Below are 22,810 nucleotides of genomic sequence, written 5' to 3'. Positions count from 1 at the left end.
GGCCTTGCGAGCGTCCCGCCGCCCATGAGCTCGGCCTCCCGCGAGCAGCGCCGTCGTTAGGCCGGCCCGTCGCTCCCGTCCCCGGGGCAGGCCCAGGTCGCTCGGGGCGGGCCTCTGTCCGGGCGTCCGCGGTCCGTCCGCGTCGGCGTCGCCCGCGACCCTGGAAGCGGGAGCCGCGGCGAAGGCGAGCAGGAGCCCGGCAGCGGGCCGCAGCACCCCCAGCGCCGGCGGGCGGGACCCAGGCCGCCAACATGGCGAGCGCCTCCTACCACATCTCCAATTTGCTGGAGAAAATGACATCCAGCGACAAGGACTTCAGGTGAGGCCGAGACGCGACCCCCGCCGCCCCGGGCCCCGCAGCCCGCGCCGGCCTCGCCCCGCGGCCCGCGCCCGGCCCCCGCCCCCGGCCTCGCCCCGCTGCCCGCGCCCGGCCTGCCCGCCCGCCCGCCGCGCCCCAGCGCCAGGCCGCGGCGGGGAGGGGGCCGGCACCGGGAACTTTTCCGAGCTCCTCGCTGATTGGGTTCTATACTTTTTTTCCTGACATAATTCCTGGTCGCGAAACGGCGGCGGGCAGGGGGAGGGGATGCGGGATGGAGGAAACTTGGCCCTTAGGGTTTTCCCGCCAGCATCTCCTGTCGGGGGAAACCCACGCGGGATCTCGGGGTTTCGGTCTTTCGTGCTCGTAGCCAGACACCCTGCCAGAGGGGTAAATGGCTGGACCTGAAAGCAAGCGAACCAATCTTCCTGAAAGAAGGGCCAGTGCACATGAAGGTTAATTATTGTAGTTCTTTACCAGGAGGCTAGTATTGTTGGTTTTGAATTCTTGTAACATGCATTTTGAAAATTTTGTTATATTTTCTCATTATCTTAGAGCCCCCCCCCCCCCACACACACACTACAGTGATGGTTACATTTCTGCCTGCCTGTCTTCTAATTCTTCATAAATAAGCCCTGGATAAAAAGTTTACTATTTCTTTGGTACCTAAGTTTTGCTTTCTTATGCTTTAGTATTTGCAGTTTGTGTGCATTTTAAAAGAGAACCAAGGGGTCTTCAGCTAAAATTGTGGCTAATGAGATTGTTTTGTAAGAACAGTATGTTTTAACACCTGAAGATGTGTCCAGATCATACCTACTGGGAAGAAATTTTCTAATCTTTGGAAAGAGAAGCATGAAGAAAGCAAGGATGGTTTTCCTAATTAAGTTGATGTGTTGGCTTTTAAAATAGCCAGTTTGGTTCTGTAACTTCAGAACCACATGATTTTCAAGAGTTTTGCTACTTAGGGAGGTCTTAACATGTTGTTTGTAATTTATAAAACCAGCTTGTTAATGCTAAAGATTTTAGTGCCGTTTGTTTTGAGTATTTTGTAATTTTAGATTTGTGTGGTCCTATGGCCAAAGGTAAAAAAAAAAAGGCAGTACAAATTTTTGTATTAAAGATTTGAATGCTGTTTGATATATTTTGCTTGTTCCTGGTTTAAGTCTTGAAATTTAAATGTTTGAACTTCCAACTATATGTGATGATTTTCTCACTATGTCAGTTTGGTTCATCTTGTAAAAGAATGAAATTTCATTCTGATTCTGTTTAATTTTAGTCTAACAGTGGCATTTTTCTCTAAGAAAATTTTTTAGAAAACCTAAAGAAAACTATGATGTAGTGATACTGTGTATGTGATTTTTTTTTTTTTTTTTTTTTTTTTTGCAGTACTGGGGATTGACCCTGGGGGTTTACTACCTCCGAGTTACACCCTCCGAGTTACACCCCCAGCCCTATTTTTTTATTCTTTTTTTTTTTTTTTTGTGGTACTGGGGTTCCTGGAAGCCCTTCTACCTCCGGGCTACACTCCCAGACCTATTTTTACATTTTTATTTGGAAACAGGGTCTCTTAAACCAGTGCACGCCGCTGGCTTCGAACCTGCGCGATCCTCCCGTCTCTGCCTCCCAAGCAACCGGGATTACAAGCCCGGCTTATTTATTTTAAAACAGGGTTTCACTAAGTAGCTGAGGTTTGCAGTGAACCTCCCATCTCAGCCTCCCAAGTACTAGGATTGCAAGCTTGTGCCACCACGTCCAGCTTTGTAGAAGTGATTTTGATTGAAGCTTTTCTTAGATTTCTGGTAAAGAAAAGCAATGTACACATCCCTGAGGTTTTGTGATTTTAAAGTATATGAAAGAAATAATAATGCTTTGATGCTAAACTATAGCTGAACTTGAAAAGGCTTATCTACCTATTTGGGTTGGAATGAATCAAAATATTGCTTGGAGAACTTGATCTAATCACAAGATAGTAGTTCTTGTAGTGCATGATCCATTTTGCTTTAATTTTCTTTCCTTTCTTTTTCTTTCTTTCTTTCTTTTTTTTTGTACTGGAGGCTGAACCCTGAAGAATTCTTCCTCTGAACTATAGCCCCATCCTTATTTTTAATTTGAAACAGGATCTTGTTAAGTTGTAGAGGCTATGGCCTGAAACCCATGATCTTCCTGTCTCAGCCTCCCACGTACTAAGATTATAGGCATGCACCACTACACCCTGCTTGTGCGTTATTCTTTGTTGTGATCTGTGAAATCTTGAACAAGTTAAGTGTAATCTGAAATTATGTTTTTACTTCTGAGAGGCTTGCTAACTATTATGTATAGATAGCTGTACAAGTTCTCTTATAGGCTTCAAATAACTGTGTTGTTCGTCAATGCAGAGAAAGTAAAAAAAAAAAAAAACAAACAACAACAACAACAAAAAAAAACAAGAGGTTAGAGTTTTGAAGTTCCACCACTTTTTAAGAATCTTTGAAGGACAACTTATAGGCTCAATATATGGAAAACGTTGCCTATTATTTTTCTTTCATGTTTTAGTATTTTGCATTATTTGAAGGTGGGGTATTAAGATTTAGAGGAAATGGGAAAGCATTGGGAAGAGAAATTTAAAGACTGAGAACTCTTTGAAAAAGAGAGGGGATATTTGTATATCCTAATGTTCAGAATAGGGCCAGTCACCTACTAACTTTGATTTGGAGAAGTTATTTTTAAAATAATGCTAATACAAATAACTCTTTAGAAAAACATGAAGAAACATTATTCTCAGAATTGATTCTTTGAGAACTTTAGGACAGTTGTTCTCATCACTTCTCCAAAAGAAACACTTAATTTGAATGTACTAAGCCCCCCCCCCCAAATGCCCTTTGTACCTATATACCGGTAAATATGAGTGGCTCAGTGATTTCTGTGGATAACAGATTGAAAGCTTTAATGTGGATGAACTCTGTATTTCACATATGAATGAATATTAGTATTGAGTATTTAATACGTTGAGGCAACTTTTATTTTCATATGCTTCACCATTAACTGAAATTTTGCAAAGTATAAAGAGTGAAAGAAAATAGCATTTTTATATCTATATATGTAGTATTTTTGCTTACTGAGAGCTTTATATACCTTTATAATTCTAGTAAAAGAGTATGATACTAATAATAACAGTTGAGAAATAGGTGTGGATTATTAAGTAATTCTTCAAGCTCACTTAGACAGTAGATCTGGCATTTTCTGGACCTCTTTGCCCCCAAACTCTTTTTTTCTTGGTGGTACTGGGGGTGGAACCCAGAGGCTTTCTACCTCTGGGCTATACTCCCAGACCTATTTTATATTTTGTTTGGAAACAGGGTCTCATTAAGTTGCTGACAGCCTCACTAGTAGCTGAGGCTGGCTTCAAACCTGCATGATCCTCCTGTCTCAGCCTTCCAAGCGTGGGGATTACAAGCGTGCACCACCACACCCGGTGTTTTGCCCATGAACTCTTAATTACCATGCTATGCTACCTCTCTCGGGTTTTGACTAGAGGACAATGAGTCAGACCTAAAAATTAGGCTTATGGAATATTTTACTAACTCCTTCTTGTACATCTTCATAAAGTACAACATCTAGTACTTGCTCTCAGTAAATCTACATGTTTGAATGGTTAAGGCACTATAGTAAAAAATCACCTCATGACAACTTGTAGGTGCCAGGTATTTACAGAGAAGATTAAAGCAAGGAAATTTATGTCCTTATTTATTGAGAAATCTGAAGAATGTCTTGAAAATGTAGAGAAAATGAGTACAAATATAAAAGCCAGCTATGTAAAACTTAACTAGGGGAAAGGGAGAAGAATTGACTAGCTGAGAAGGCATTGTTCAGGGAACATAAGGATAGGGATCATGTCTAATTGAACTGAATTCTTTTGTGTAGTTCCTTGGCCTTGTGGCTCCTCAGTAGTACTTATTTTAGTTGAATTGCATTTGAATTCCAGAGTTAAGGGAAAAACAAATATTTTAGGAAATCTCTTCAATAAGCCATTGTAAAATTGTTTTGCTTAAATACCACTTGGTATAATTTTAAAACAATTCACTGTATTGTGGAGTGTAAGCATTTTCCACTTTGAGAATGGTTTGCCCTACCAAGTTTATTTGTTTAGGTATTTTGCATATGGGAAATTTATTAAGGTGATTTGGATTTTTTTTTTTTTTTTTTTTTTTTTGGTGGTGGTGGTGGTGGTATTGGGAGTGGGACCCAGAGGCTTTCTACCTCCGGACTATACTCCCAGATCTATTTTTTATATTTTATTTGGAAACAGGCTCTCACTAAGTTGCTGAGAGCCTCACTAAATAGCTGAGGCTGGCCTCAAACCTGTGGGATCTTCCTGTTTCAGCCTCCCCAAGCGCAGGGATTACAAGCCTGTGCCACCACAACCGGCTGGATATATTTTTTTTAACTGCTAAAATGCTAATAAAAGTCTAGGCCTTTTAAGGAATTATAAGCAAAGTACTGTGTGAGCATCTATAGTAATATAGCAGAAAAAACTAATTGACATTTTTGTGACTACTACTTCATAGAGAAAAGTAGGTTTAATCAGAGGAATTGGATTTGTAGAAATCAAGAAGGCGTTAAGCTGGGTGTGGTGGCACATGCTTATAATCCCAGCATCAGGAGTCTGGGACCAGAGGATCAGAGGTTTGCAGACAGCCTCAGCTACTTAGTGGGGCCCTTTGCAACTCAGTGAGACCCTGTTTCAAAAATATAAAGAATAGCCAGGCGTGGTGGCGCACCCTTGTAACCCCGCTCTTGGGAGGATTGTGAAGCCCTGCTGGATTAAGAGACCCTGTTTCCAAATAATATATAAAAAAATAGGTCTGGGAGTGTAGCCAGGAGGTAGAAGGGTTCCATCCTCAGTACTGCAAAAGAAAGAAGAAAGAGGGAGAGATAGTAATATATATGAAAAATCTGAAAGATAATTGTTTTACTGGGTGATACAGTGGAATCAAGGTTAAAATTGTGAAAGTTACTAAGCGCAATGCAAGTCATCAATTTCTATCATATTTCTGCCTTTCTACATTGAATTTACCAAAGATGAAAATATTATTCTCTAAAGGAACTTACAGGCCAGTAGAATAAGTCAGGTGTATAAGTTCCAGAGAATGACTGTCTTGTTCATCATTGTGTTCACAGAGCTTAACTCTCAAAATACCTTTGAGTAAATGCATAAGATGACACTGCCTGTAGGTTATATTCCATAGGAGTTTGAAAGTTGACATTCTTTTACACCCTTACCGCCTTAACCTCCCCCCCCTTATTTTAACCTATTAAATTACCATCTACTGAGAGTCCCAAGCAGAACACCTTCATGTTATCTTTCTGCAGTTTATCTTTTCTTTAATACTTTGATGAATATTTCTCAAATTAGTCTCCCTATTTTAGGCCTGTTCTGAATCTAGTCTGTTGTTCACTCTGGCCATTAGAATCCCCCCCAGATATCACAGCTGATACTTCCTCCCCACTAATTCCCATTGACTACAAGAAAAACACCACAAACATTTGTCTGTTGCCTAAGTTCACTGCCCTCCCTAAAATCCTTCACAGTCTCCTGATGTAACTGGTTTAGAATATTTCCTTTGCTCAGCTATTTAATATTTAAGCATTGGTTTACCATTTTTCTCCTTTGATGTATTCTTAAGTAGGCATCCCGTGATAGGTTGTGCTTATTACTAGTTACTGTGAGGGAGAACACTACTATGACATGTTTCAGTAAGAGGTTGCTAAAGGAAACCTAATTTTAGGAAGGGTCATAGGAAGCAGAGCTTTGCTTTGATTTAGATATTGTCAGAAAGTGAGGGCAATTCTATGACTTGGCATCTTAATAAATTTTATAGAGATGGCAGACCTAAGCAGCCCCAAAGCAGTAACTGGTAAAGAATTAGTTAAACCTGGTACAGTGGTGGTTGCCTGTGTGGCTAAAACAGGAGGATTGCAGGCATGTGGCCAGGGCTGTGGTAATTTAGTGAGATCCTATTTTGAAATAAAGGAAATAGAGCTAGGGGTGTAGTTCTAAGGTAGAATCTTCTAGGTTCAGTTACCAGTACCACCAAAAAAAAAAAAAAAAAAAAAAGAAAAGAAAAAGAAAATGAAAGAAAGAAAAGAAATAGAGGTCATTCAATTTAACTGGGGAGGAATGGTATTTGCTACTTTGTGTTGCTCACCTTATCTGAAATGGATGATCCATAAGATTATGTCCAAGAAAACAGAATGCTTAAAGTGTAAGCATCATACCAGTTTATAATAACATTGAAGTTAAGGTAAGAGCTTTAGATCAGTTTCTGGATGGCAAGGCCTGTTGGTTTTTTTGTATTTGTTTTTTTATAGCCAATAGCAGATGAAGTGGTATTGTATTAATTGATGGTGCTTATATCTTCACTATGGCTGAGATTTTTTTTTATTAAGATTAAAGGTATGGCCAGATGTGGTGGTGCATGCTTGTAATCCCAGCACTTGGGAGGCAGAGACAAGAGGATTGCGCAGGTTGGAAGCCAGCCTCAGCTACTCAGTGAGGCTCTGAGCAACTTGGTGAGACCCTGTTTCCAAATAAAATATAAAATAGGTCTGGGAGTGTAGCCTCGGGGGCAGAAAGCCCCTGGGTTCCATCTCCAGTACCACACACACACACACACACACACACACACACACACAAAGATTAGAGGTATTTCCATTTAGTGTAGTTCATAGTCGAACCAGAATTATTATTGTATAGTGTAAGATGGGCTATTGAACCATCTAAGATGACTGAGCAGTAAGGTTGAGTCAAGGTGGGGTTACATGAGCTGTCTCAGTAATACCCAAGTCTTTTTGTTTTCTTTCCATTTCTCTCTTCCTAGCCTTATCCTTTAGTACTCATCTAAACTATTTTGAAGAACTTTACCTCATGCTCTCAAACATAGCCCCTACTATTTATAATAGTTATGTTCTAGAAAGTTGCCACAAACACTGAATTAGCATATACTGAACCATTATTTTTAGGGCAATACCAGGTAAAGATCCTTTGAATCCCTGGTTACAGCATTTTTACCAGTTGATTAGTTTTTTTGTGTGTGTACTATAGCATTTTTACCAGTTGATTAGTTTTTGTGTGTGTACTTTTGTTTAAAGATACCTTACTTAATATATATTGTTGATTCTTCAGTATTGAACCTCAGTCAGTATCATTATAAATTATGCCTGAATGAAGCTTATTATATTTTTTCCAGAAGGCATTTCATAAACTTCTTATACTTAAGAATGCTAGACAGCACTTTAGTACTACACATACTGGTCATATTCAGCAATAAAATCACTCCTAAGAAAAGGGGGGGGGTGCTACTGTGAAAAACATGGCAGTAAATAGGCTCAGAAGAGGATTCCTGTTTACACAATGAGAACGAACACTGAGAATTTGAAATAAGGAGCAGAATCCAACTTCAGCTGAGAAACTTGTGTTTTGGGGTGACTCAAGCTTTTTACTAACCTGCACTTGTCTGCAAATTATTGTTGGTTTTTTTGTTTGGAAGGTATTCATTTTTGTGTGTGTTTTTGTTTTGTTTTGTTTTGTTGTTTTTTTGGTGGTACTGAGGTTCCTGGAAGCCCTTCTACCTCCGGGCTACACTCCCAGACCTATTTTTTATATTTTTATTTGGAAACAGGGTCTCTTAAGCCAGGGAGGCTGGCTTCGAACCTGCGCGATCCTCCTGTCTCTGCCGCCTCCTGTCTCTGCCTCCCAAGTGCGGGGATTACTAGCATGCACCACCACGCCCTGCAAAAGGCATTCATTTTGAGCTTGCAAATAACTGTTGACAGTAAACAGATTTACAGATATGTTAACTGTGAATACTGAGGATTGGCTGTCAATTTTTTTTTCATTTCTAATAATAAAACTACTGCCAAGCTACTACAATTTTTTGCTTAGATTTCTACAGTGGTCTTGATTCAGTGTGGCTAAATGAAGGTTGGCTCTTCATAAAGTGTTGACCACACTGGTAGTGATGATTCTGAGAAAGGCAAATCTGATCATTCCACTTACCATCTGCATCACATATGCCTTTTGGTTGCTTCACATCACATTTACCTGGTACAAATCCTTCTCCTCAATAACTTTGCCTACTCTTCAAATTTACCCTGACATACAATTTCCAGTCCATTCTAGATTGAGTTACTTCTTGTTATACTGTTGTTTTTGTTTGTTTTGGTAACACACTCTTTTCTTTAGACATTTATCTCAGTTCATAAATACACAGGTACATGCTAGTATATGCAGTTTAAAGGAAGTAATATGCTGATTACTAGCCTATAAAGTAAGCTTCACATGCCGGAATTGTGTTTGCTTTGGCTACCCTTGTATTCACAGCAGCTTGTATGGTACCTCATATGTAGTGCATTTTAATATCATTACATAGTAAATTAATACATAGAGCCATTCCCAGCCTGACCACAGCCTACCTTTTCATCATTTTTCTATTAGGTGCACTGCTGCTCCTTGCCATCACTACCACCAAAATAAATAAGTAAATAAATAAATTGCCAAACCAGCATTCTCCATGAGATCTAAATGAACAGGCAATTTGATGTAATAATTTCCGTGTGAACTTGAGTATTTTAAAAATTTATAAGAATAAGAATTGTCTTCTTACCTGTGTTTTCCAGTAATTGGAGAAGACAGGATTGAATCTGTGTGTATCATCTCCTAGTACAAAAATAGTAATGTCTGCTGAAGAGTCATTTCCAATTGAGCTTTTGAATCTGCTATGGACAACCTTCAAACTGGTCAAACAACTTTCTTATAAGGAGATTTATTATGTGAATTTTATATCACATTTTTTGACTTTGGGTCACCGTTCAGAAGTACCTCAATAATACTGATCTCAGTATGGTTTTTTCTGATGTTTAAAATTCTTTCTGTTGCTAACTTTGCTGGTGCTCATTTCTACTTTAAAAAAATAGCTATTAATACATTTGTGAGAACTAGTAGACTTCTTTACTATAATATAAGCTTCCTGAGGTCTGGGGCCAAAGGTTAAACACCTTTTATCTGTCCTTACCTCCAAGTGTAGGCTGTCTAGTATTTATAAAGGAATCTTTGTGATTTAGAACCCATTCCAAGCCATAAAACAACTTTTTGTTTATAATTGTTTGCTTTTTTACCTAAGTTGAGATCAGTATGTTTCTCATGAAGCAAGTAACTGATGTTTCAGAGTTTGTCTTTAGTGGTTATAACTAATAGGGTTATTTAAGTAAAATAGTTTAAAAAAACTTTCAATGCTTTGTGTATAGAAGTGACTACATTAATGTGCTATACTGTGTTTTCCAGTTCAGAATGTTAATGAAAATAAATTACGTGGGGTTTTTTTTGTCTTCATATTGTATAATGGGAGAAGCTTCCAATTAGAACTGCCATTTTTTTTAAGTGCATGCCTAATTTATCTTATCGGCCCAATGTGAATATAAACTTTTCGCTGTTAGCAGTTTTATAGAACTTGATAAGAATTTAACTGCATGCTTGCATGTAGTTTAAAACTTTTAAAACTCAACTGGTGAACATCCTAGTAATAGTGGAATTATCTTCAACATTACTTTGTAAATTTAGTGGATTAAACTGTTTTGCCAACCCTTACTGTGTATTTTGCTGTTATATTGCCAGATTATCTTCCTGTTTGTTTATCAGGACAGGTTCAGTAGTTGTCAGTAATTGTATATTTTGATTAAACATGGATTTTTGACGTTTCTGTGTAAACATAAAATGCTAGATTTTTAATTAAACTATCTAGTTCAAATAAAAGTTATTAAGTAGTTGCTTGAGTTGGATTATTTTCATAGATGGAGGGGAGTCAAGAATTCTGAGAAAAGTTCATTTGACTAAACAGATCTTAAGAGATTTTTGGACTGCAATTACCTCGTATTTTGAGGAATTAACTTAAATTCTGTGGTGGTATATATGGGGGAGTATCTGATCATTCAGCCCTTTCATTTAAAGTTGTGGTTAGTTAGATGATCAGTCATTCTGAATTTTTTGTCAGGCAGTTCATTAATTTAACCTTCTTTTAGTTGGGGATTGAATCTAGATGTGTTCTTCCTCTGAGCTACACCCCCAGGATCCCTCCCCCTTTTTTGTGGTACTGGAGATTAAAAGTGGGGGTATTCTAATTCTGAGCTGTACCCCCAGCCCTATTTTATTTTTCTTTTAAGCAAGATCTAACTGATTTGTGGAGCACCTCACTAAGTTGGTGAGGCTAGTCTTAAAACTGATCCTTCTGTCACAGCATTCCTCATACTGGGATTACAAGCATGTACCAACATGCACACCTTTTTTTTTTTTTTTAACAGCATCTCTTTAAGTTACCACTCTCTGACCTTAAGCCTGTGATCTTCCCATTTTAGTTTCCTAAATTTGGGAGTTACAGTCATGTGGCACTGTGTCTGGCTAGTGAGTCTTTATTTTATTTGTTTATTTTTCTGGGTACTGGAGATTGAATCCAGGGGTTTCCTACCACTGAGCTACATTCCCAACCCATTTTATTATGTATTTATTTATGTATTTATTTCTTGTGGTGCTGGGGATTGGACCCAGGGGCATTCTACCTCTGAGCTAACAACCAAACCTATTTATTTTCTTTTAATTTGAAACAGGTTCTCACAAAATTGCTAAGCTGACCTTGAACCTGTGATCCTCCTGTCTCAGCCTCCAAACACTAGGATTACAGATTCTTAGGGGGGAGAGGGATGGATGTCAGGTGGAACAATTTTCTAGAATCACCTCTTCACCGTTTTGAAAGTACATTTGATACCTAGTGACAAGAGTTGTAGTAGAGAAGAGAATTTATATTGAAAATTCATTAATTTGTAATATGTGATTTCCAGTGCAACATACACAATATCATACAGAAAAGGTGTTCTTAATGTTTATGGTTAAGAGCTTCCAAGATAAAAGTAAAATCCCATGCAGAGTAAAAGAGGTTTTTTCCTCCTAAAATCAGTGATAAAATTAATTATGATGAAAGATACTCACTGTAGGTTCTTTTAGTAAATTTGACATCTAGCCATCCTGGGGGATATAATTTAGGATAGATAATGTTAGTTACATGATATAAGAGCATTTTAGGACTTTAAAGATAGGTATCTAAAAACAGTGATTTTTAAAAAGTATATTTTGTTATCCTTTTTTTGGGTAGCATTTAGTTTGAAGTTTATGATTACTTAAAAGTAGATGAGTTTTTGTACTGTGTTGTTTCTGTGGAGTGAATGATATATAGCATTGAGTTTGAAAAGTCAGGTTTTTTATGAATGCTTTAAATATTTTGAATTAACAAATTAAATTTTTAATAGGTTTATGGCTACAAACGACTTGATGACGGAACTACAGAAAGATTCCATTAAGTTGGATGATGATAGTGAGAGGAAAGTTGTGAAAATGATTTTGAAGTTACTAGAAGATAAAAATGGTGAGGTACAGAATTTAGCTGTCAAATGGTAAGTTGTATTTTACTTGTACTCCCACCTTTCCTTAAAAAATTCTGATAATTGTTAATTATTTTAGGTTTTGTACTGTTTTTCTAGTTTTTTAAAGAATTTCTGGGTAACAAGTGTATGCTTAGTGTTTGTATATAGTATATTTCCTTACATAATACAAATCACTTAATGGGTGCTTTTGTTTTAAACATATATGGGGAAATCCACAAACAATTGTTCTCACTTATTTGATCATAGTCTTATTGGTTCAGCTCTGTTAAAAGACCTACTTGACTCTTCCTTTATATTCCAATAGGGATGAAATTTAAAAACCAAATTTTGAAGAAAAATAAAAACAAATGAGTCTCATAATAAAGAATGGCAGCAAGCGGGGTGTGGTGGTACATGCTTGTAATCCTAGTACTTGGGAGGGTGAGACAGGAGGATCACAGGTTCAAGGCCAGCCTTAGCTACTTAGGCCCTTCACAACTTAGTGAGACCCTGTTTCAAAATAAAGAATATAAAATAGGGCTGGGGGTATGGCTCCCAGTTATAATGCCCTTGGTTCAATCCAGAGAAAAAATGGCAGCAGTTAAAACCATAGTTAACTTAAAACAACACAGGTGACACAGTGGTTACAAAGAATCTGTTTTTAAAATATGAGCATTCATATTGTCTTTTTATATATAGTGCTGTTGGAGATTCTTGGGCATGGTGTTCGCAGCTGGGTTTTTTATTCTTAGTAGGGTACAGAATTTGAGTTTTTCAGTAAATTCTATTAATATATTTAATTGACAAATGTCAAATTTTAGAAACCCTAAATTTACATTTTAAGTTATTTGTAAGTATAATCTTATTTCTTACACAATAATTCAGCAATAAAATTGTCACTTTGTGTGTAGTATTATTTTGGAATTTATTTCTTTTGAACCCAGGGTTATTCTACCTCTGAGCTACATTCCTAGTCCTATTTTATTTTTTATTTAGAAAGAAGGGCTCACTAAATTGTTGAGGGACTAAGTTGCTGAGATTGGCCTCAGACCTGCCATCCTCCTTTCTCAGTCTTCTCAGTACTGGCATTACAGGTGTGTGCCACCACACCTGGCTTTTCAAATCAACTTAAAGAAACATCTCATTATTCTTTAGAATTTTTATAAAAATTTAAAATTTGTTTTAGACCAAGTTTTTACATTACCTGCTATAAAAGAAAGCAAAAAAAATCATTAGTCAGCTTAGAATTTCTAGACTTGCAGTACAGATTTCTAAATTTGGACTATTTGAAAGTTCAGAATAAAATAAGTCTTCAAAAAATGATGAAGTTCAACAACCAAATGCTGTATGCATGTATGTCAGTATCACTATGAACTACATTATGTGAGGCAACAATGCACCAAAAGAAGTATTAATAATAGATTATATAATGATGGAAATGAGTCAGTAATCTTACTTTAACTCCTTCATCTTAGAATTGTTTGTCATGCCTAATCAACAAAATTAAGTCTTGTTCAAAATGTGTACCAACCTCTAAATGCAAAAATAAAAAGTAGTCTTTGCTCTAAATTGAGTTATGAAGTCCCTAGGTCTTATTCACTTGAATTTGATTCTGACTCATTGGGAATTCTAGGTCCCCCCCTTTTATTATGATCTATTTTATTTTTATATTATAGCTAATTAAAGAGGTTGGGGAAGAGACTATATATATTATATACAAGAAAGTAAAGGAATTAAGAAGTAAACACATAAGCAGATAAAGTCATAGTAATGGCTAAGTAATCTAGATTCTTAGAGGAAGGAAAAAATTCTAGATATTTTACCAATCAGCCTTATCAAGAAATTGGAAAAGTTATCAAAGAAGTGTGCCACTCAAAAGAAAAGTCCAGAAGCTTTTCACATGTGGCTTTGAAATTTCAAAGAACAGGTGAGTCCAGTATAGATAATTCAGCTACTGTTCTAGAATGTAGAGTAAGTCTGAAAGCCTTTCACTTTTATTTAAACCAATTACTGACAAAACCTAGCTGGAGAACAATGAAGAAAAGGGGGAGAGGACTATAGAGCAGCTTTATTTAAATGCTCAAAATAAAGGATAGCAGTGTATTAAGAATAACATACCAATGATCAAGTTGAGTATAACCCACAAATTACCATCATAGGTAATTACTGAGTATTTTATTAATATAATTATTTCATCATGTTTCCTATTAGTCAAAGGAAGAAAATACTTTATTATCTGTGAAGACACCGATAAGATTCAACACTGATTCTTGGCTTATATAAAAACAACAAAAAACTTTCTTTACTTAGTGTAATTAAAACATTTCCTTAAAAAAACAAAAAAAATAAAAATAAAAACAGCCAGCATCATTCTTAGCATGTCCATATAGTGAAAAACAGGTCAAGGATCCTTTATCCTACTTGACAGTTCATCACTTGTTTCAGGTAAATCATTTAATTACATAGAAATTGATAAGTCCTTTAAAATTAAAAGCTAAATTTCTCCAGAAGCTAATATAATGCCAGATATATTTTATACTAAGGTCAAAGATAAAGGAGTCATGTATGCCTTTTATTTTGTTTCTTTTGAATCGGATGTTAGCCACAAGAAGACAAAGGAGAAAACCAATTAGAAGTATAAGAATTGAAAAAGTATATAACCTAGAAAACAAGTCAGTCAAGAAGACATGTGCATAATAAGAATTCAGGGAGATAGCAGCATGTAAAATTTAGAAAATTATTAGATTTTCATTTGTTTATATGAAATCAGTAGCTTTTCATCTAAGCAATTATAACCAGTTAGAGGATATAATGGGAGTAAATACCCATTAATTATATCATCATACAGATGAAACACAAGGAAATGTAATAAGAAATACTACAGTGGTGACTTTAAGTGGAGGTATTGTATAAGGTAAGGTTACAATTCTAACTTTATCAAAACTTAAGGGAGGATCTGGACACAGTGGTTCATGTCTGGAATCCCAGCTACTTAGAATGCTGAAGTAGGAGAATCAAAATTTGGATGGCCAGCCTTGGTGACTTAGTGAGACAGTGAGATCTGGTCTCAGAATTTAAAAAATTAATAAAAAGGGCTCGAGATGTAGCTCAGTGGTATCATTGGATTTCATACCCTCTACTGTGAAGAAACAAACAAAAATGTGGGAGGAAAACTTTGAAATACTTCCATACAAAGTGTACTTGAAAACTGGAAAGACATCCTGTGTTCTTGGATAGGATAACTCAGCATCATAGACTTATCAGCTCTCTCTAAGTTAGTTTAGTATTAACCTAATTGAAGATTAGACAAATTCATTCTAAAGTTTATTGGTGTGGGGGTGGCCACCTGTGCAAAATAGTTGAGAAGATTCTGAAGAAGTTCAGTTGCCGGACGTGAAGGGATATTATTTAGCCCCATGAAATAGAAAAGAAAATACTATTATGTCTATATAATTGAAGCAGTTAGGTAGTGGGCATCGATAGACCAATGAAGTAGAATATGAAAAATGTTAAAAAGATGGCATCGCTGAAATAAAGAGAACTTTTTTAAAAGACTGGTTATAATTTGAAAAGGTAAAATGTATCCTTACACATCTCCAATTAAGGTCATCATTGTTGATGTTTTGTTCAAAAAAAATTAGTTTTGCCTGTTATAAAACTCTAATCATTTATATAGTATGTGCTGTTTTGTGTCTGGTATTCTTTGCTCTCATGTTGAAATTTATTCATCTTTATATGTATTAGTACATGCCTTTTTATTCATGGTTGTGTAGTCCATTGATAACTAGGTTTCTTTTGAAGGTTTGGCTATTGTGAATGAATAAACATTCTTGAACCTGTTTCTTTAGGGACATGTGTCTTTTTTTTTAACTGATAGATGCTTATAAGTGAAATTGCTATTGTCTGTTTAACTTGTTAAACTATCAAGCTGTTTCTGAAAGTATAAGGTACCATTTTCCTGAAAGAACCAAGTGCTCCATCCACATTCTCATCAGCACTTAGTTGTATCTGCTTGATTTTTATTCTTTTATTTTGAAACAGGGTCTCACTAAGTTGTGGAGGGCCTCACTAAGTAGCTGAGGCTGGTCTTGAACCTGCAATCCTCCTGTTTCAGCCTCTCAAGTACTGGGATTACAAGCTTGTACCACCACTCTCGGCTCTTTTTCAGTTTTTAAAGTTTTTTTTTTATTATCAAGTTGAAGAATTTCTTAATATATTCTGGGTATAGGTCTTTTGACATACATTTTATTATTATCTCCCAATTTGATAAGCTTAAATTTTAATTTTTTTTCTATTTTTTATAGTAGGGATTAAACAAAGAGTGTGAATGCTAGAAAAGTTCTCTACCACTGAGCTACATCCCCAGGCCTTAATTTTGATTTAAAGTTGTTTAGTTTGATTTAATTTATAAACTAATTAAATCTTTTCTGTGTCTTAGGAAACTTCTTTACTTTGGGTCACAAAGATTTCCTCCTATGAATCCTTAAAATTTTAGCTTTTACTTTTACTTCTGTGATATATCTTGAATTAATTTTTGTATGAGGTGGGAATTGGATTTTCCCCCCATGTGGATACTCAGTTGTTATAGAACTAATTATTGAGAAGACCTTCTTTTCCTTACTGAATTACCTTGGTTGGCATTTTTGCGAACAAATCAATTGACTATAAAAGTATGTGTCTATTTCTAGACTCTGTTTTGTTCCACTGATCTATTTATCTATTCTTAAACCAATACTATACTGTTTTATGAGTGTATCTCAGGATTTTTTAACCTTGGCACTGCTAACTTTTTGGAACAAATAATTCTTTGCTATAAGGAACTATCTGAGGTGTTCTGTGTATCATAGGATATTTATCTGTGTCCTTGGCCATTGCTCACTTTTTCACTATCATTCCCTGCCCCCTAGTTGTGACAAACAAACTTTTGCAGACATTGCTAAATGTCTCTTGGAGAATAAAACTGCCACTAGTTGAGATACAGATTTATAGTAAGTCTGATGTAAGGTAGTTTGAATTCCCTAGCTTAATTTTCTTTACCCAGGAATTGGTTTTTTTTTGGGGGGTGGGGGTAAGGTCCTTTATATAAGGATTCTAAAAATACTAAATTTTAGAATCAATTTGGCAATTTGTTTTTAATAATTTTTATTGGAATCATGTTGAATCTATAGAAATATTGAAGAGGCAGGCCCAGTGGCACATACGTATAATCTTAGTACTTAGGAGCCTAAGACAGGAGGATTATAGATTCAAGGCCCACTTCAGTAGTTATCAAGGTCTTCAACAAATAAATGAGAACCTATTTTTTTAAAAAAGGTCTGGGGTTCAATATCCAGTAAAAGAAAGAAAAAGGAGAACAAAAGGAAGGGAGAGAAATCCACATCTTAAAAATACTGGCTGAGTTTTTTTAGCTGTGAACCGTAGTAACTCACACTTAATAACAGTAAGTTTTGTTATTAATATTTTTTGTTCTTCCCAGCCTACTTTTGGGTGAAATACATAATACCAGTATTACTTGAAGTTTGATCCAGGGAGGCCTGGACAATCAGTGACTCTGAAAGGTCAAACTATCATAACACTAAGGCCTTATTTTCCCTTTTGGTTCTCATATTTTCATAAATGCACAATGTAATTTTCTAGAGGTTTGTAGCATTCATAGCACAGCAGATAAAATGCAAGAACAGATATGAAATTTCAAATTTCTTTTAATCTCTAATTTTTAATATTTGAGAGAATTTTTTTTCTTTAAAATGTTACTTATTGAGCCAGGCGTGGTGTAATCCCAGTACTGTAATCCCAGTACTTGGGAGGCTGAGACAGGAGGATCACATAGGTTCAAAGCCAGCCTCAGCTACATAGTGAGGTTCTCAGCAACCTAGTGAGACCCTGTTTCCAAGTGAAATATAAAATAGGTCTGGAGGATAGCCTGGAGGTAGAAAGCTCCTGGATTCTCACTAAAAAAAAAAAAAAGTTACTTCTAACATGTAATGGGTTTTATTAGTCTTAATTTTAATAAGGTCAGCATTGATAGATACACTTCTTAAAGAAAACTCAGGGATTTCCAGTGATTTTTAAAGTATTAAAAGTGTGTCCTAGACGAAAAAAGTTGGGAATCACTTTTATAATAACAGCATTATTTATTGTTTTGGAGGGAAATACAGTTACTTAAGTGTAGCCTTTTATGTACATATACCATTTTGGGTATATCTTTCTTTTTTCTTTTTTTTTTTTTTTGGTGGTACTGGGGTTCCTGGAAGCCCTTCTATCTCTGGGCTACACTCCCAGACCTATTTTATACTTTTTAAAATTTCATTTGGAAACAGGGTCTCTTAAACCAGTGCGGCTGGCTTCGAACCTGCGTGATTTCAACGTGTGCCACCACGCCCTGCGGTATATCTTTCTTTTAATCCAAGCAACCATCTGGGTTATTTTTGCTTTAGCCTAAAGGATTTCCTTTGACAATTCTTTTAGTACAGGTCTGGTGGTGATTCATTCTCAGCTTGTGTTTATCTTAAATTGCCTTTTATTTTCATTTTTGAAGGCTATTTTACGTGGATATGAAAATCTAGGTAAATTTTTTCCCTATCTTTTTTGATCCAGTGTTTTCTGCTATTCAGATTACTAATTGTTTTCTAATAGATAGCTTTGGAAATTTTATAACTATTATCTACAGGAAGATTAGTTCAACATATCTGTTCTGCCATTTTTGAAATTTGGAACTCTTTAAATTCAGCTTTGTGTGTATGTGTGTGTGCATGCACTTTTATTGGTGCATTATCGTCTTATATCATAATGTACATCATGATGGCAATGATATACATGTACACACTCTTGGTGCCTCCCTCCCCATTTCCCTTCTTCCCAATACAGAGTACCCAGATTGATGTTGGTATATATTCACATGTATACACAAGTTTATGGTAGTATTTCTATTAATGAACCTAATTCTTCCTCCACCCCTACCCTTTATATCTCCTCCCTGACTCCTCTGAGGTTTTTCCTCATCTGGAGTCTCTTGTATCTCAATTACTCCCTATCCTACACATATTAAAGAAAACATGACCCTTCATTCTTTGTGATTGGCTAATCTCACTTAATATGATGTTCTTCAGGTCCTTCCATTTTCTTGCAAATTTTATATTTCTTTATTTTTTAGTAGAATTCCATTGTATGTATAAATTCAATTTTTTAGATTAGGCTATTCTTGGATTTCTTCAAACACCCTCAGTTTTTCTTCCCCAAATTGCATTGCCTTAAACTTCTGTAGTCTAGCAGTCAGCAGTTATTTATTGAGCATCTCTGTGTGAGACATTGATCTGAGCATTTATCAAATTAAACTATTTTCATCCTGTCGCATACGCTTGAGAAAATGCATTGACTCCCAGTTTTACCACATCACATTTAAATTTATTGGCCTGACTTAAAGGTTCTTCAGAGTATTTTAGGAGCCTCTCTTTTCTATTGTGTTTTCCCTCTGCCTTTTGTATCAAGCAGTTCTTTTCACTCATTTCTTTAAATATGCATTCCATTCATTTTAGTCTTTTGTCATTATTAAGAATGTATACCCACCCCCCTTTTAAATGCTTTTTTTTCTAACCATCCCTTAGAGCCCAATACCTAATAATGTACCCTTAATGTGTTAAATCTGCTTATAAAGGGTAACATTGAATTTAATTTTTTTTGTGTGTGTGTGTGGTATTGGGGTTCCTGGAAGCCCTTCTACTTCAGGGCTACACTCCCAGACCTATTTTATATTTTTATTTGGAAACAGGGTCTCTTAAGCCAGCATGGCTGGCTTCGAATCTGCGTGATCCTCCTGTCTCTGTGCAGTGCTGAGGATTGAACCCAGGGTTTCACACATGCAAGTCAAGCACAGTACCTCTGAACTATATTCCTTTTTTATTTTGAGTCAGGATCTTGGTAAGTTAGCCAGACTGGCCTCAAACTTAGCTCCTACCTCAGCCTCCTGATTTGCTGGGATTACGGGTGTGCATTACCACATCTGGCTTACTTTATTTCATAGTTAAATGAGTTCTGTACCTCACCAGTGGGAATAGAGCATTTTAAAGATAGGGACCATACCTTGTTATTCAATAATTTTGAGTACAGTACTTTTTTTTAATGTTTGTATACTAAACTTACCTACTATCTGTTAAAGTCTATGGGAAGCTCACAAAAGAACTTTTCTCCATCCTCAAGGAGTGATTCAACCAGCGAGAAAAATGTAAACCTATAATAATATAAAATACTAACAGCCCAGTGTGGTGGTGCACGCTTGTAATCCCCGTGCTTGCCAGCCGCGCTGGCTTAAGAGACCCTGTTTCCAAATTTTTAAAAGGTATAAAATAGGTCTGGGAATGTAGCCCGGAGGTAGAAGGGTTTCCAGGAACACCAGTAAAACAACAACAACAACAACAGAATACTAACAGGTATTTTATACAACCTACTTTGGGAGCACAGAGGAGCCCTACTTGTTTTGATTGTTACAACCATTTCATGCTTTTAAATTGAAACAAAAAAATAAAAGGAACTTTGTTATATAATTTAAGAAGACTCAAGAACTTTAGAAATACTTTAGGTTCCTGAGGGGGAACTTGGTGATAGCTGAAAAAAAACTATAAAGGAGACAACCAGTGATCTATTTTATTCAGTGCCCTTTAGGATGGGTCCACAGGCCTTGGAAAGGGATCAGTCACAGCCCGGCCTTTGGAGTCATCTGGGTTCCAGGGAGGAAGTAGTTCTGTTAAGCCAGTACTTTAGGGGTGGGACTAAGCATGGGAACTCTGCTCCTCTCGCAAGATACTGCTTGTGGGGCACACTCACTCCTCTGCTTCCTGCCCTTGCAGAGGTCACATGGGGAAGGGGGAGGAACCCTGACTTACCATCCTGGCCTTTTGGAGATAATGGGTGAAGATTTGAATCTTAAACTACTTCCGGCTGCCAGGGGACTTCATAAAGGAGCCTCTTGGCTGGGAAAAGTCGGGTCCTCCAGAAGCGGGCAGGTGGGAGTGTGGCTGCAGTGAGAGTCAGAGGTTACCCCGAACAGCTTGGTGATGTGCGTTTGAGGAGACTTTAACAGGCGAGGGGCTATTAAAAGAAAAGGCAAATCGTGAGAGCGGGTCCCAGGTTGGGCAGGAGCCCTTTAGATACGAGGTAGATTGTCACTAGGTTTATTAATACGATAGCAGCATTTTCCCTGAGGAAGACATACACCGCCCTTTTAGAAATTTTTTCATTAGACCAGAGTCATTAATAGCAGCATTTTCCTGAGAGAGACACACACCACTCTTTTCAGCAGTGAGTGGATTTGGGTCTGTCTGGTCAAATGAAAACATGCTGTTGGGTCAGGAGCATCAGTAACGGATTTCACAGGTTTAATACTTATTGGCATCCAAAGAGGGAGAGCACCATAGTATGTAAACAAGTGGACCTGCTAAAATAAAAACATTAAAGAGAATTATGCCGAGAAAAACGAAGCTTAGTAGGCCCCAATACTGTGCAAGAGAATTTGTCATGGGACTGTTGTAATGGAGCCCTTTTTAGCCGGGTAAGATGATGCGGGGGGGAGGGGGTGGTTTCCCCAGCAGTTTGGCTGCGGTAGGTGTGGTGAGGATCACTCTGAAGGGCCTAGTCCACTGTGGTTGGAGATGTTTGGGTTGAAGTGACTTGAGGAGGACTTGATCCCCTGGTTTATGGGCCTTGACTGCATGGTGTGGAGCTGCTTCTTCAGTCCTGGGTTGGGGAAGATACCGGTCAGCATGTTCCCTAAGGTGCCTGAGAAAAGACAAGTAAGGAAGATAGGAAGACGAAGGAGGGGAGTCCGAAGGAGAGTGTGATTAAGCAGGAAAGGGCAACCATACAGCAATTCAAAGGGGCTCATAAAGGTGGGGCTTCAAGGGGTGGCCCTCACACAGGCCAGAGCTAGTGGCAGGAGTTCAGGTCATGATACTTGCAGCTCTAGAGAGAGTTTCGTTAGGTGGTTCTTAAGGATCCTATTCATTTTTCTACCTTTCCTGATGACTCTGGTCGATATGGGATGTGGAGCTTCCATGAAATGCCAAGAGCTTATGCCACCTGTTGAGTAACCTTAGAAATAAAAGCTGGGCCATTATCAGACTGTAAGGAATTAGGGAGTCCAAACTGAGGGATGATGTTCGAGCATAGAACATCGGCCGCCATGCTGGCTGTCTTTTCCTTTGAGGGAAAAGCCTCTATCCAACCTTTTAGGGTATCGACCATGGTAAGAAGATATTTAAGTTTTTTGTGAGGTGGCATATGGGTGAAGTCGATTTGCCAGTCCTGTCCTGGCAAGTGTCCTCTAATTTGGTGGGTAGGAAAGGAGGGGCGAAGGCCTCCTTGGGGAGACACAGCAGTGCAAGTAGGACAGAAGGCACTGACTTTACTAATCAGCTGCTGCAGGAGAGGAGAATAAAACAACGGGTTTAGGAAATGCTTCAGCACCATGTAATCCCTTGGAAGTACAAGTGTTCTTGGGAGGCTGAAATAGGAGGATCACTGGTTCGAGGACAGCCTCAGCAACAGGGCAACACTCTAGGCATCCTAGAGAAACAAAACAAAAAAACAACTTTTTAAATTATATTAAAATAAAATAAAAATAATCATTCCTGGGTTTTGGCACCAGATGGAAAAAAAAAACTACGAAGGAGATAAACAGCCAGTGATCTGTTTTATTCAGCACCCTTCGGGATGGTTCCACCGGCCTTGGAAAGGGATCAGTCCCAGCCCGGCCTTTGGAGTCATCTGGGTTCCAGGAGGAAGTAGTCCTATTAAGCCAGTACTATGGGGGGTGGGGGGTGGGACTAACCATAGGAACTTCCCTCCTCTTGAGAGATACTGCTTGCGGGGGCAGACTCTCTCCGCCTCCAGGGTCTGCTTCCTGCCCTCACAGAAGTCACATGGGGAAGGGGGAGTGACCCTGACTTATCAATAGCATAAGAGAGCCAAAGTTGGCAAAGTGATACATATAATGGAACTTCCATAGTAGGTAAGCCTTATTAGAAACAGACACCTAACTGCCTTTTTGTAATTGCC

General features: G+C 37.6%; 1 protein-coding gene across 1 annotated transcript in view; it reads left to right on the top strand.

The window, feature by feature from the left end:
• Window positions 1-251: 251 nt before the first annotated feature.
• CAND1 (cullin associated and neddylation dissociated 1) overlaps window positions 252-22,810 on the top strand; it is a gene marked incomplete at both ends in the record, with an annotated part of 44,798 nt that continues 22,239 nt past the window's right edge. Inside the window, 2 exons of the mRNA XM_080706365.1 lie at window positions 252-319; window positions 11,648-11,791. Of these exons, the coding sequence (XP_080562491.1) occupies window positions 252-319; window positions 11,648-11,791 (212 nt within the window). The remainder of the gene's footprint in view (window positions 320-11,647; window positions 11,792-22,810) is intronic.

The sequence above is a fragment of the Muscardinus avellanarius genome, assembly GCF_963383645.1.
Source record: "Muscardinus avellanarius genome assembly, chromosome: 11".
NCBI lineage: Eukaryota > Metazoa > Chordata > Mammalia > Rodentia > Gliridae > Muscardinus > Muscardinus avellanarius.
This window is presented reverse-complemented; position numbering and strand designations above follow the sequence as displayed.